Raw genomic sequence first — 12,838 nt, 5'->3', positions numbered from 1 at the left:
GGTGCAGGCTGCTGCAGACAGGCTGAATACCTCAGGTAAGGAGTTTGTGCCATTCCCACTGCTGCTCCCTACACACACATGGGACTGTGGCACTGTTTTATTAATTCATCAAAAACACATGACACTATTGAGCTGGTTCCTCCTTGGAGTGATACCTGCACCTTTTAGAGGCAGCCTCATGAGAGACTGGGCTGGAAATTGCATTTATGTTGGCTCTTGTACAGTTTGTTGTCTGGAAGTGATAATAGGGGAACCCATCTCCTTGTTTTCTTTGTTTTTCTGCCTTCAGAGGAGTCTCTCACTCAGCTTACCTGGCTCATATTTATGGATGAGTGGCAGTGCTATTGCTTGATCTTTTTTTGGATATTGGTGCTCATATTCTTCCTTCTGGAAAGTTGGCATTCAGCCTCTCTGCTTCACTATGGTAACATCATGTCACTCTTTATAATTAAAGAAAAAAAGTTGCCCTCCACTGAGGCAGTTTTTTAAAGGCAAATTGAAAGCAAAAAGGGTGAAATAGTCTTAAGATAAATACTACAGGAAGTAAATACAGTAAATCTTTGCAAATTATTTAAATGCACTAAAGCCATAATTCCATGTCTTAATACTCTGGAAGACAAGGAAGACTTATGGAAATAGCTGTGATTATTAGAAGGTGTGGTCTGGTCCCCACAACACAAACCTGACCAAAAAAAATCAGCCTAATACCCCTATAATTGGAAACAACTTTACAGATATGTACATTCTAATTGCAGAAGCAGTTACATAATTCAGGAGCAGAGAGAGAAGGAAAGGCCAGGTCCAGGTTCTGTGCACCAACCCAAGGAGGTTCTTGCACACAGGAAACACACAGTGCTTGTGCTGGATGAAAAAGGCTTTCCCCCCTCTCCTCCCCAAAGCAGGTGGGCATCTCTCACTCTTGCCCATCCCCTCTGAGGCTCCCACCTAGCGAGGGGGCAAAGGTTGCATTTGGAGAGCATCATAGGTGTCCTTGGTTGCTGCACTGAGCCCCTGGAAAAGAGAAAACCAGAGAAACAGGTGAGGGATGAGTGTGAGTGCTTACTTACTTCTTCCTGGCTGACTGGCAGGGGCTCACTCAGGAGCAGGAGTCTGATCTTTTTCCCTCTACAGAGGTTTTTACTCCTGAGTGATTCTTTAGTCTTTGTGTGGTACAAATAGCTATTACTTACCTGAAAGCAAGGTACATCCTGAATAATGGTTATGAAAATATGATTACAGCAAATGATCCTAACTGGTTCTGCAGATCTTTGGAGTACATTTTATTTGTGTATTATTAAGAGCTAACTGATGCTAGAGTGAGCATCAATAATTAAATGAACAGACATAAAATCATCATAAAATCCCTTCTCTGTGCCTCCCTGACATTGCCATTGGATATCCAACTACAGGTGAGGGGAGCAGCTGTGGGAGGCTGTGCTTACCTGGTAGAGACCTTCATTGCCTTTGCCTCGCCGCCTCTGCTGCTTTGGGAAAATAAAACAAGCACAGACTGATTAATGGGTGCTTTCCTGATTTTGCAAAAAGAAAGAAGCCTCTGAGTTCCCCCATGCTGTGCTGAGGGTGTCCAGGATGTACCAGCTGTGCATGGCCTGGACTCTGCTCTGCACAGGAAAGGGCCTGATAGGTCTGGACCAGCCCTGGCATGCTGCTAGGGCTGTTTAGGAGAAAATAGAGAGGATAGGAAATAAAAACAAATTGTTTTCATTTGCTGACATATTTTCCTGTCATACTGTTAGAATGTTGCTATTTCTTTGGTTCACTGTATGTATAGAGATTTGGCAGCATTTCTGTAGACACTGATTATTTAGTATTAGATTGTATCACAAATGTGTCAAGGAGTAGTGCTTGTTACAGTTAAAATTGCAGCAAGCTATTAAATGATCATATATTTGGAATGGGACAAAGGCTTTGGTGTTCTTGTCCCTCCAGAAACAGAAACATTCAAAAAACACGGTGCAACTTTATAACCCCATAGCTCATAGACACAGCTTGACTCTGGCTGAGGAGTATTAGAATAAAAAAGGGGAAGATACTAAATGTTGGTGTTGCTTCAGCATTTCTCAACACTAAACTTTGTTTTGAAATGCCCCTTTTTTCATGTGTCAGAAGGAAATGAAAGGTTATATATATATATATATATATATATGACACTTTGACATAAAATAGAACCTGTGTAGGTCAGAGCAATTTTTCATTTTGCCATAAACAAGTGTCCCCATATGGTTTGTTTCTGACACAAGCCCTCCTCCCCCAGCAGTGTGTGCACAGTGCTAAAAACTCTCCCTCTGCTGTGACTGATGTGTGCCTTCTTAAGCATTTGAGAGCAGAGCTGTGGGAAGGAGGACATTTCCCCTGTTCCTTGTCTGAAGTCAGGCACAAGGAGGGGCTGGCACTTGCTCTCCTGCTCCTGGAACACCAGCCAGCCTCAGCAGCCCATGGAGGGGAAACCATAAACCTGCAGCTCTGAGCTGCTCTGGAGAAACATGCCCCAAAATCTTCCAGTGCTGCTGGACCATTGCAGCATTTGACACCAGACCTTTCTTCAGCCCCTCCAGCCAGGGCAGCTTTTAGGGGTTTTCTGGCCAAAAGCTGAAATGTTTTCTGTTGCCATGTTTTCAGTAGGAAGGAAAGTAAGACTCACCTCTCCCTTCATTCCAATCTCACTGTATGCCTCACCCATCTTGTCCTTCTGCAGTGACTGCAGGCAGAGAGGGGGAAAAGAGTCAGTGTGACAATGGAAAAGCCAAGGCAGCCCCTGGGTAGCCACATTCAAAACCAGCTGAACTCAGAGTGTCTCATTCAATAGCAGTAAAGGTCTGGGAAACAGGCTCATTCCTCAAGCACCAAAGACCCAAGTTAAGACATGAGAATCAACTTTCCTGTGTCTGTGCTTTGGAGCATAGACCACACATTTAGCCAGAGTCAAATCAATTCCATCAAGAGGTTCCTAAGCAGCCCCTCTTTGATGCACTGGTATTTGGCCTTTGCCAGAGAGCAGGCACAGTGGCTGGAAATGCACAGGAATACCTGGAAATGCACAGGAAATACTGCAGCAGCAATCACACGGGGTCTAGGTTGGTTAGTCACTAGCATTAGGCATTAGCAGATATCTTACTCCAAGTTCTTTTCCACATCTCCCCAGTGTTTTGCTCCTGTCACTCAGAAGTGAGCAGAAATTTTCTAGCAAAAACAGAGGGTCTGCTGGGAAGAGTTGGGTAGAAGGGAAGAGAAGTCTTGAAAAGCAGCTGTTGAGTTTTCAACCAGAGCTGAAATTGGGTGGCAGAGGGGAAGTCTCCTATGAAACAGAATCTCCTGTTCCCAGCCATCCCTCCCTCTGTGCTCCCTCCAGAGTGCTCTACTCACAGTGTAGACAGTGTCCTGAGGGTTCTTTCTCCTCTGCTGTAAAACAGAAGAAAGAAGTTGCTCATACATTGCACTACCAGCATCCCCCAGCACCTTTTATGTGCTTATGCATTTGCTGCATGGCACAGCTGCAGCTCTATGGACCTTCCCTGCCCATTCCAGTCCATCCTGCCTCCACCCAGGCTCTGTTCAGACAACTTGTTCTGGGGAAAATTAATTTCACTTTAGCAATTGGTAAAACTTAGTTCTTCTCTGCTCAGCCACTACAGCTGTCACCTGCTGATGCAGGAGGTTTTCCCTCCCTTTTCCTTTGAAAGCGATGGTTCGTGCAGCGAGCACAAAGAGTTGTTTTGGCTGCTGCTCTGCTTTGTGGGCGCTTGTTTGATGGCATCAGAGCAGCGAGCTCTGTGAAACACCCACCGCTGCCGGGCCTCCTCCGCATCCGCCCCGGGCCCGGGTGTCACTTCCCACCCCGCTGGCTGCGAGCTCCGGCCCGGCGAGGGGCAGGCATCAAAGGGGAGGGGGAGCTTCGCTGCTGCCGCCCGGGTTACGACACACATCGCGTCCTTCCCTGCCCAGCAAGGCGCTGAGGTGGCTGCCTGTGCGAGCAGCGCCGTGACACGGCGTGGGAGGAGGCACCAGATCAAAGCACAGAGGCGCACATGTGCCTGGAGGTTACCTGGTGTCTCCCGCCCAGCTCGGGGTCTGCTCCTCGCTTTCCTCCCAGAACATCGTAATCGTCTCTGTGCCCGCGGGAGAGTTTCTGGAACGGGAGAGAGAAAGCGCTGGATGGACACCGTGATCATGAGATAAGAACAGATCTTAGAAAAGAAAGGGAACCCAGCTTTGCTCACAAGGACTATCACTGAACTAGAAATTCCTTTTATGCCCTAATGCAAGTGTCAACAACAATGTCTACATTTAAGCCATGGGAATGACACAAAGCTGCAAGCTGCTGCATCAAGGACCTTTCCTAAGTGGAAATGAGCTGAAAACCAGAGAGCATGAGGGGGAGGGACTCTGACTTTCACACTTTCTTTCCCACTGGAGAGTGAAGAGCCACGAGCTTCATTTTTCTTGCAGAGCTGCTCATCTAAATTTGCATTAAGGAGCTACAGAAATTTTATGCCCAACACAATTCTTAGCTGGAAAAGGTTACCTTGGACAAGGGCAAAGGAGAGATTTCAGGTCAAAATAACACAGCTGACAGAGCACTACTTGAAAGGTGATGGGCTACACTTAAAAGAAATTGCATTAGTGTTCAGACATTGCAGAGTTAAACAGAACTCATCACAGGATGTGGCTATGGTCAAAAGCGTGAGAAAAAAAATTAAAAGACATCTAGACATAGCAAAAATAGCTAGAGTTTAATGCTGCCATGAGTGGGCAATTTAGTGAGGAGGCTCAGGCAGGATCTTGTCTCTGTCCTCTTTCACTGCCTAAAGATGCTGCCCCTGGTAAGGGCACAGGACAAGGCACTTCTCTGGTATGATCAGGTACAGCAGGGCTTGCTGTGGGGCAACAGGAAAGCTTGGGAATGGAGGCACAGGGCCTGTGGTGGCTCAGGCCCCACACACTTGAGAGTGCCCGAGCTGCAGGTGCAAAGGCAGCTCCACAGCATTCCTTGGCATTTGCCCTTGGCCCAGCCCACATCAAACAGCAGCAGGGGCAGTGACTGCACACACACCCAGAGCTCTCACAAACCTGTTTGTTCCATGGGGCAGCACAGCAAACAGCCTGGGCTCCTGCCAGCCTAGGGCTCAGTGGGTCAAATCAGTAACCAACAGCCCAAAGAGCTCTCCAGGATCTGGCCAGAGTGGTGACACCAGAAGCTGTCCCTGTGAGGTTTTACCTTTCCTCCCTACAGCTGCCATGCTGCACACATCTACAGCCTTGCTCATCAGCTGGCTCATCCAAAGCTTTTGTGACCAGCAGCCAGTTCAGTGTCCCTGTGCCCCAAAGGTGTGTCTGGATGGTGGATTAGGGAACAAGGAGCAGCAGTTACTCACGTTGTACACGTCATCCTGGCCTGCTCGCAGCTGGGGCTCAGAGGCCTGGCTGAGCTGCAAGAGAGACCACAGAAACCGTTCCATGAGCAGAGACACAGTGGCTCCCCTCAGTCCCTTCATTCCCTCTCTCCTGCCAGTTACCCTCATCAGAAACAGGGCAACCCACAAGCAGCTCCCTGTGTGGCTACAGGTAGTGCAAATTGCTGCTGCAGCAGCACTTTTATCCACACAGCAGCCTGCCCTCAGCAGCCAAGTCATTCTATTTCACATAACACCAGCTCACAGACTTCTGAGTTTGTTCCCTACACACCTGCCCTCCTCAGATTTTGTCTCTCCATTCTCTCCCTGTCCTAATCTTGTGCCTCCCTGAGACTTTGGCCCTTCAGCTGCCTGCAAAGCTGTTGGGCTTCCTGCAGGGAATCCCCGCACCCCTCAGGAGCAGCACATGGCTTGCAGGACTCTGGTGCCACCCCAATAAGTTGATGTGAGTGGCAGTTACAAAGAGGTAAAGGATTATCCCTTCTGTAGCTGCTCTTTGGCTCAGCTGCTCACAATACTTATGAGAAATCAATTGGTAAGCCAAAACTTGTGGTAAAGAGGGGCAGTTTTGGATCAATGAGAGCAGCTGCTTTGTATTGTAGTGTTTAAACAAAAACCCTGTCAAACTACATTCTGTATTGATTTACTCCTTTTGAGTTATTGTCACATCCAATTCTTTATTAAAAGTAACCTTCTAGCTCAGTCTATATTTAGGCATAGAACCGTGTTTGTAACAATTACACAAGTCCTCTCCTGTGGTTGGGTTGTTGCATCATCACACTCATAGTATCAAAGATGTCTGAATTGTTGAGACATTTTAGTACATCCTTCACAAGCTTGCCATTTTCCCTGTATGTTCTGTGTATCCCTTCCTCTCTTTCCAATGACAAAGCAGGAGAAAAAAATCCACATTACTCCTGATCAGTCACTTCCCATCTACAAAATCCATAATCTCTGATGTATCCGTAAGTCTAACACCAAAACACTCTCATATACTCTTTGGAAAGAACTGCTTTAGGTTGCTCAAGTAGACACCAGAAACAGAGGGGAAAAATAAAGAAAAAGAGAGAAAGAAAGCAAAAGAATAGAAAGGTCTCATTCCAAGAGATGGTTCCCCTCCACTCCCACTTTCCAGCCCAGCTTACACCACCAAATCCAAATGGATCTGTGTTGGGTTAGACTGACCTTTGCCTTCACAAAAAGAGCTGTCATGACCACTGCATAAATGAAGAGGAATCCATCCAGCATGTAGCAGAGCCTGGGATCTGTGAGGCCGAGAATTGATGCAGCATCTGCACAAAAAGATCAGACACATAAGCAAACAAACTCACTGGGTGCTTGGCAGCATAAATGTGGCAGTGCTGCCAAGCACTCCATGGAAAAATAATAGCCAGTGTGAGGGCAACACTGCCCCTTGGCAAAGGAGATGGAACTCTGAATGGAAGAATTATAGGATTAATCTGGTCAAAAAGGAAAATGGCAAGTCCAGCCTTCTCTGTGAACAGGTTCAGTTAAACCAGACTGTCAGGACCTCAGCCAGCTGAGAGTACCTCCATGGACAGAAATGTTGCAAGCTCCCCCAGCCAATACAGGACATTAATTTTCTGGGAAAACCCAGCAGCATCTCCTGCAGGGATTCATGACTGGGCCTGGTTAAGGCTTCCTTCATCAAGTGTGTGAGAAATACATTGTTTGGACAACATTTTAGGGGAGGTCTTCTCAATTCTGCACTAAATGTAAAGAAAGATTGATACCATCACATTCACTTGAACCCATTGCCCCTCATGTTTTCCATGTGACTCCTAAAAAGGGAGTTTCCATCTTTTCAGCCACCATTTAAATATTTATACACTGACCACGTCCAATCTTAATCCAACCTTAAGATTGTTGGGTTTCAGCAGATAAAGCTGATAAAACTGCCCCTGTATCAGTTAATAAAGATATAGAAAGTTCACAAAGTATAGCTAAAAAAAAACAAAGGCTAAGTAACTATAGATCCAATATGCATCTCCATGGCCATCCCCCAAGAAAAGCTGTATTGCACAGTTATATAAAAAACCAAAGAAACAAACACTTTAAAATTAATCTGAGTTGTGCTTTGTGCAGATTTGGAGTGAGTTCAAAAAGGAAAGACAAGAATTATCAATAACCTGAAAAGCCCTTTGATGAAGATAAACAATCACTGTTCCCTCTGACAGCCTCACACACCCAGAAAAAATACCACAGAGTAGATTTGTTTGTTTGTCTGAGCTAGGAGCCTGCATTCATTTTTTCCCTAAATCATTCATTTAGAAACAAATCCATGGAAATAAATTGAGATCCTAGAAGGTTTTCCTTCTTTTCCCTCTTTTTCTGTCATTTAAAAAATATGGTTCAAGCACTTTATGAAAAATACCCTTCACCACATTTCCTCAGGACTATAAAATTTCATTTATATGGGGTAAACAGAGACAGAGAGATTACATTATTTTCCCAACATTGTATATAAAACCAACAAACGAGCTGAGATTGCCTTCCCAGAGATTTTCTTCTAAACAGTTCACAGGACAATATTTTACACCAGCCTGGAGGCATCTGAGATGCTGCTGAAGGCAGCATTTTTGTGTACTCTTTGGGTATCCTGGCCCTGAATCCCTCTTTTTGTACCAAAGCCAGGCACATTCATACAATCATCTCAAGTCCAATATTTCTCCAGCACTAACAAAATCCCCAGACCAGGAGGAGACATTGAGGACTGTGGAGGAGATGTCAAGAGTGCAGGGGATTTAGCTGTGGCCCTGTGCCAACCATTGTCAACCTTGGCTGACTCTGCAGAGCCAACCAAGTGCCCACACGGTGCCTGTGTGGGGCTCCAGCATCCCAGGCAATGGATTGAAGCTGTTCAGTAAGGGAAGGCCTGCTGCTCTGCATGTGATTGTCCCTGGAAAAACATGTTTTGAGACTATGACAAAGTCCAATGTTTTGGAAAAAACCCAATAAAATGAATAGAAGTATTAGGGTCAGAAAAGAACTCCGATATTAAGTTCAACCTTCAGCCAAATACCACCATGCCCACTAAAGCATATTGTGAGGTGTCACATCTATTGATTTTTTAACATTTCCACAGATGGTGACTCCACCATTTCCCTGGGGAGCTTGTTGCAATGCCTAACCACTCTTTCAGTGCAGAAAAATTTCCTCATATTCAGTCTGGTGCAGTTTGAAGCTACTTGCCCTTGTCCTGTCTGTTAGGTTGTGTTATTTCCTTCCTTAATATGCTTGATTTCTGTATTCTTAAACAAAGCAAAATGTACAGAGCACTTTCTAAATAATAACCTTTGAAACAGGGTTCTGGATTAGAAAGTGAGAAAGAGAAAAAGACAGAAGGTAGAAAGCCTATTGAAAGAAAGGTCAAAGAGATAGGAAGCACAATGAACAAGTGGCAGTTGAAACAGTTACCATCCATTCAGGTGAACAGGACCAGTTTGGGTTTTTACATCACCAGAGGAGGGGTTACTGGCTGTTCAAAACACAAGGCCAGTCCTGTAGGCACCACCAAAATGTGCTTTGTGTCCCTCATCAGCCCTGGTCTGGGGCTGAGGCCAAGGTCACAGCAGATGAGCTGATGATGGGAGCTGGGCAGAGCAAAACCTGCCAGGCCCGAGGGAGCAGCCACACTCAGCTGTCTCACACAGAGCAAAGCACAAACAGCAAATATTTCACTGATGATTCCCACTCTGTTAACCTCACAGTGCCTTTGCAATACTCACATACCAGAACTGAGAGGAGACAGTCACTGAGTAGAGCACTGCCCAGGTTTCCAGCCCTCCTCAATCCCAATTGCCTACAGCTGGAGCTCTGTCAGCACCTGTGCTTCTGCCCCTGAGAAGTTTCTTCCCAGCACCTCCTCCTTCCAAAGCCTGGATTTTGTTCCCCCCTTTTCTCCTCTGTGCCTGGGCACTCTCTCCTGCTGCTGCAGGTCCCTGCACTCCCGCATGTGGACGTGAGGCTGGCATCTCCCCAAAGCAGCTCTGCAACAACCCCCTGTGGCCTTTTACTTTCTGAAGCACGGGTGAAGAAAAAAGAAAAAAAGAACGGAAGAAAAAAGGCAATTCAGAAGTGCTGCGGACAGCAAGTGAGAAAAAGGCAGCGGTGAGAGGCCGAGAGCAGCCCCAGGGCCCGGCAGAGGAAGCCTGGGCCCGGCAGGGAGGCTGCACTGCGGCGCCCGCCTCGAGAGCCCTGCGTGGTTTCACAGCTTCAAACCCCGGCTCGGGCCCAGCTCCAGCTCTCCTGCACAGGGCAGCAAACTCAGCTTCAGCCTCCTGCCCACACTGCCTGCTGCTCCCCTCCTGGAGGGACACAGGAGTCCCAGAACCACATCCAGACACTGCTCCAAATCATGACATGAGGGAGGGAGGCTGCACCCCAAAGCTGGCTGGGGTCCAATCCACAGGGCTGGCCCAATGCAGCCAGTACCAATGGGGACCAGCTGAACTGAATCACTGGAACGTGGCCTGAGCCCTTGAAGCGTGCCAGAACATTTCTTTTTAATAGGATTTTCCTCCTCCAATGTTTTTAGTGTGCATCTGGATTGGGTTAGACCATGATTCCTGATAATAGTTTGAGAAATACAGACCGTAAAAGCTGAATTACTTGTAAATCCAGATCACATCTGTCTACCATAAATTTTTTTCTCTCTCATGGGCCTTATTCAGTGATTCATTTAAGGATTTTACTTTTAGGGGTTACCAAAATTCAGTAACACAGCTGTAAATGAAGCGTTTTATCTTCCTGGAAACCGAGTTTCTCAGTGAAGCCCAGGAAAACCAATCCCAGCACAAGAGATTTATTGATGCAACTGTGGTTACATACAAAGGTGTTTAAAGGCAGATCCTGCAGGGCCTTCTCCCAACAGCCCAGAGCTGCCAGAGCTGCTTGAGGGGCAGCTTTTCTCAGACGCCACCATCTTCCACCAGCAGTGATCCCTGTGACTCTGGATGATGCTGGGTGTGATGGTCTTGCCTCACTGCTGCTGCCTAAGAGCAAAATTCTGAACCCAAGAGAGCTCCCTGGGCTCAGAGGAGAGAGATGAGTACCCTGCATGGTGCTTCACTTCAAGTGTACACAGGCCTGCAGCTGAAAGGACAGCCCAGACTATATGCCTACAAGTTAGCCAGCTAAAATTATTACAGATAATCCTGTTCATGAAGAATGTATCTATCTTATATTTATATTTTTCTATGGGTTTTACTCATAGATAGAAACAACAAACAAACCTGTGACCCTTCAGGGATGAAGAGGCAGAGGCCAAATTCTCCTTCACTTGCAGAAGGCAGAGGCTCAATTAATTTGTCATCAATATTCCATCACATATTTGTGAAACACAGCATGGCCCAAAGCAAAGCTGTGCCCTTCAAGTTCAGCATTAGAGTTCCTTGTTGTTGTTGGAGGAAACTGCTGATATGATCAGGATTCGGGTTACAAGACCAAATGTTGGGCAGCCCAAATAATGACATTTAAAAAGGAAAGTATTTTAGGCCATTAGCTTCCAATTTTTTACACCAATGAATTTTAGCCCTATGGAAAGTCAAGGTAAAGCTCTTTAGGATTCCTGTGAGCCCTTCCTACTCCTTTTACAATCCCTTCCAGGGAGGCACTAACAAAAAGTTCAAATCATTCAAGTTTTCCTCTGATTTGTTTGGAAGAAATAGAGTCAAAAGAAGGAAAATATAATGCCACATGGGATTAAACATCGTTGTTCCTGCCCATGGCAAAGGGTTTGGAACTAGATGATATTTAAGGTCCTTTGCAAGCCAAATTTTTCTATGATTTTATGATCTTCTAGCACATCATGGAATAAAGACTCTAATAAAAAAGTCCAGGGTACTGTAACAAAAGCAAGAGAAGTAGATCTCCAGTTGCTGTCTGATATGTGGGAAGAGAAAACCTATCTACCTTTTCAGTCTGAAGGTGGAGAAGATTAACTTTGAATATATAATTAAACAAGGCAGGCTTTTATCCTCCAAATCCTTCCAGAGCCTCATCAGAAACAGAAAGGAGGGGAGTGCCTTGCTCATCTCTGGAAGGGGACTCCTTGCTTCATCAAAACAGTCAGTCATTCTCAGAAAAAGCAACTGCTTTCACTTCTCACTTGGGCAAGGCCTCGGTGCAAAGGGCTTTCCTGAAGCAAGCCTGGTGTTGCCTCCTAGAGAAAGGAAACCATGCACAGGGCAGCTGCAGACATGGATATCCAACAAGCTGCAAGCTCTGCAGCTCTGTAGGGGATTTAGATTAGGCACAAGTGCTTTTACTAGACCCATCTGCATCAGGGACAGCAAAAGTTTAATCCAGTTAATGCAAAAGGTGTTCCCCACTGTAAATTTTCTAGTGTTTAATTCAATCTGGTGTTGAGTGTACAAAGAGGCAAGAATTATTATTCAAATGCTTCTAGGTCACTTAACCTTTCCCTTGCCCTACCAACTCTGCCCCGCAGCAGTAACTCATCCCAGAGTGATTTACTATCAGGTGCCCTTTTCATTCCAGCTCCTACAACCCTGTGCACATGATGGAGGACCACATAAGAGAATTGAGCCTCCTTGTCCCCCTGGGAATCCCAAAGAGACTTCACAGCTGCAAGGCTGGAGGAAGAGACCCTGAGCCAGGCACAAGATGCTGCTGATCACAATCAGATGTGTTCCTCTGTTCAGTGAGCACTTCTCAGAGTGGCAGACATTTCCCTAAGTACTTTAAATTGGCATTTTTAAGTTGGACTTTACAGCTAGCCCATGGCTCCAGTAATCAAATATACTGATACCAAGAAGAACAATTCCCAACCAGGAGATTTATTCCCACTCGCTTTTATTTTTATTTTATAGTTTCAAACTTCCAAAAGTCATTCAGCCCAGGTGGGCTGTCCCACCTGGTGGGAAATGGTGGGAACTAAATGCAGAGATGCACAGGCCCAGCAAGAGCCTCACCAGGACTGGTGTCCAGCCTGAGCTTGGTTGCAGCTGCCTTGATTGGCTGCGAGCAGAGCAGTAAAAAATTCCTCTCAAGAACACAAGCACAGGGTGGAGGTGCTGGAGGGAGAATTGCAGCTACAAGGAGCCCATTTACAGAGAGCAGTCAGCCCATGAGCCATTCCTTCCCCTGCAGCCAACATGCACCAAAGCTGGGACAGTGACAGGAGCCATCCCTGAAGTATGCTCAAAGCCATGCCTGGACACTCATCACTGCTAATCCTACTGGAATCTCATCAGGTTTTTTTTTTCCTTTTTCTGGGATCAATTTTCACCTGAACTCACTGACAGCGCCAGATCTAACCAGTACCAAAAGAGCCAGAGTAAGGAAGGACACCAAACACCCAGCAATGAAACCATCCACTTTTCTAGGTTAAGTTCATAGGAACACTTTTCAAAACCCAGGTA

General features: G+C 46.1%; 1 protein-coding gene across 1 annotated transcript in view; it reads right to left on the bottom strand.

The window, feature by feature from the left end:
• Nucleotides 1-945: 945 nt before the first annotated feature.
• CD247 (CD247 molecule) overlaps nucleotides 946-12,838 on the bottom strand; it is a 45,589-nt gene continuing 33,696 nt past the window's right edge. Inside the window, 7 exon segments of the mRNA XM_058018575.1 lie at nucleotides 946-1,011; nucleotides 1,443-1,484; nucleotides 2,663-2,719; nucleotides 3,385-3,420; nucleotides 4,064-4,147; nucleotides 5,394-5,447; nucleotides 6,618-6,724. Coding sequence (XP_057874558.1) covers nucleotides 946-1,011; nucleotides 1,443-1,484; nucleotides 2,663-2,719; nucleotides 3,385-3,420; nucleotides 4,064-4,147; nucleotides 5,394-5,447; nucleotides 6,618-6,724 — 446 coding nt within the window.

The sequence above is a fragment of the Melospiza georgiana genome, chromosome 2 (genome assembly GCF_028018845.1).
Source record: "Melospiza georgiana isolate bMelGeo1 chromosome 2, bMelGeo1.pri, whole genome shotgun sequence".
Taxonomy (NCBI): domain Eukaryota; kingdom Metazoa; phylum Chordata; class Aves; order Passeriformes; family Passerellidae; genus Melospiza; species Melospiza georgiana.
This window is presented reverse-complemented; position numbering and strand designations above follow the sequence as displayed.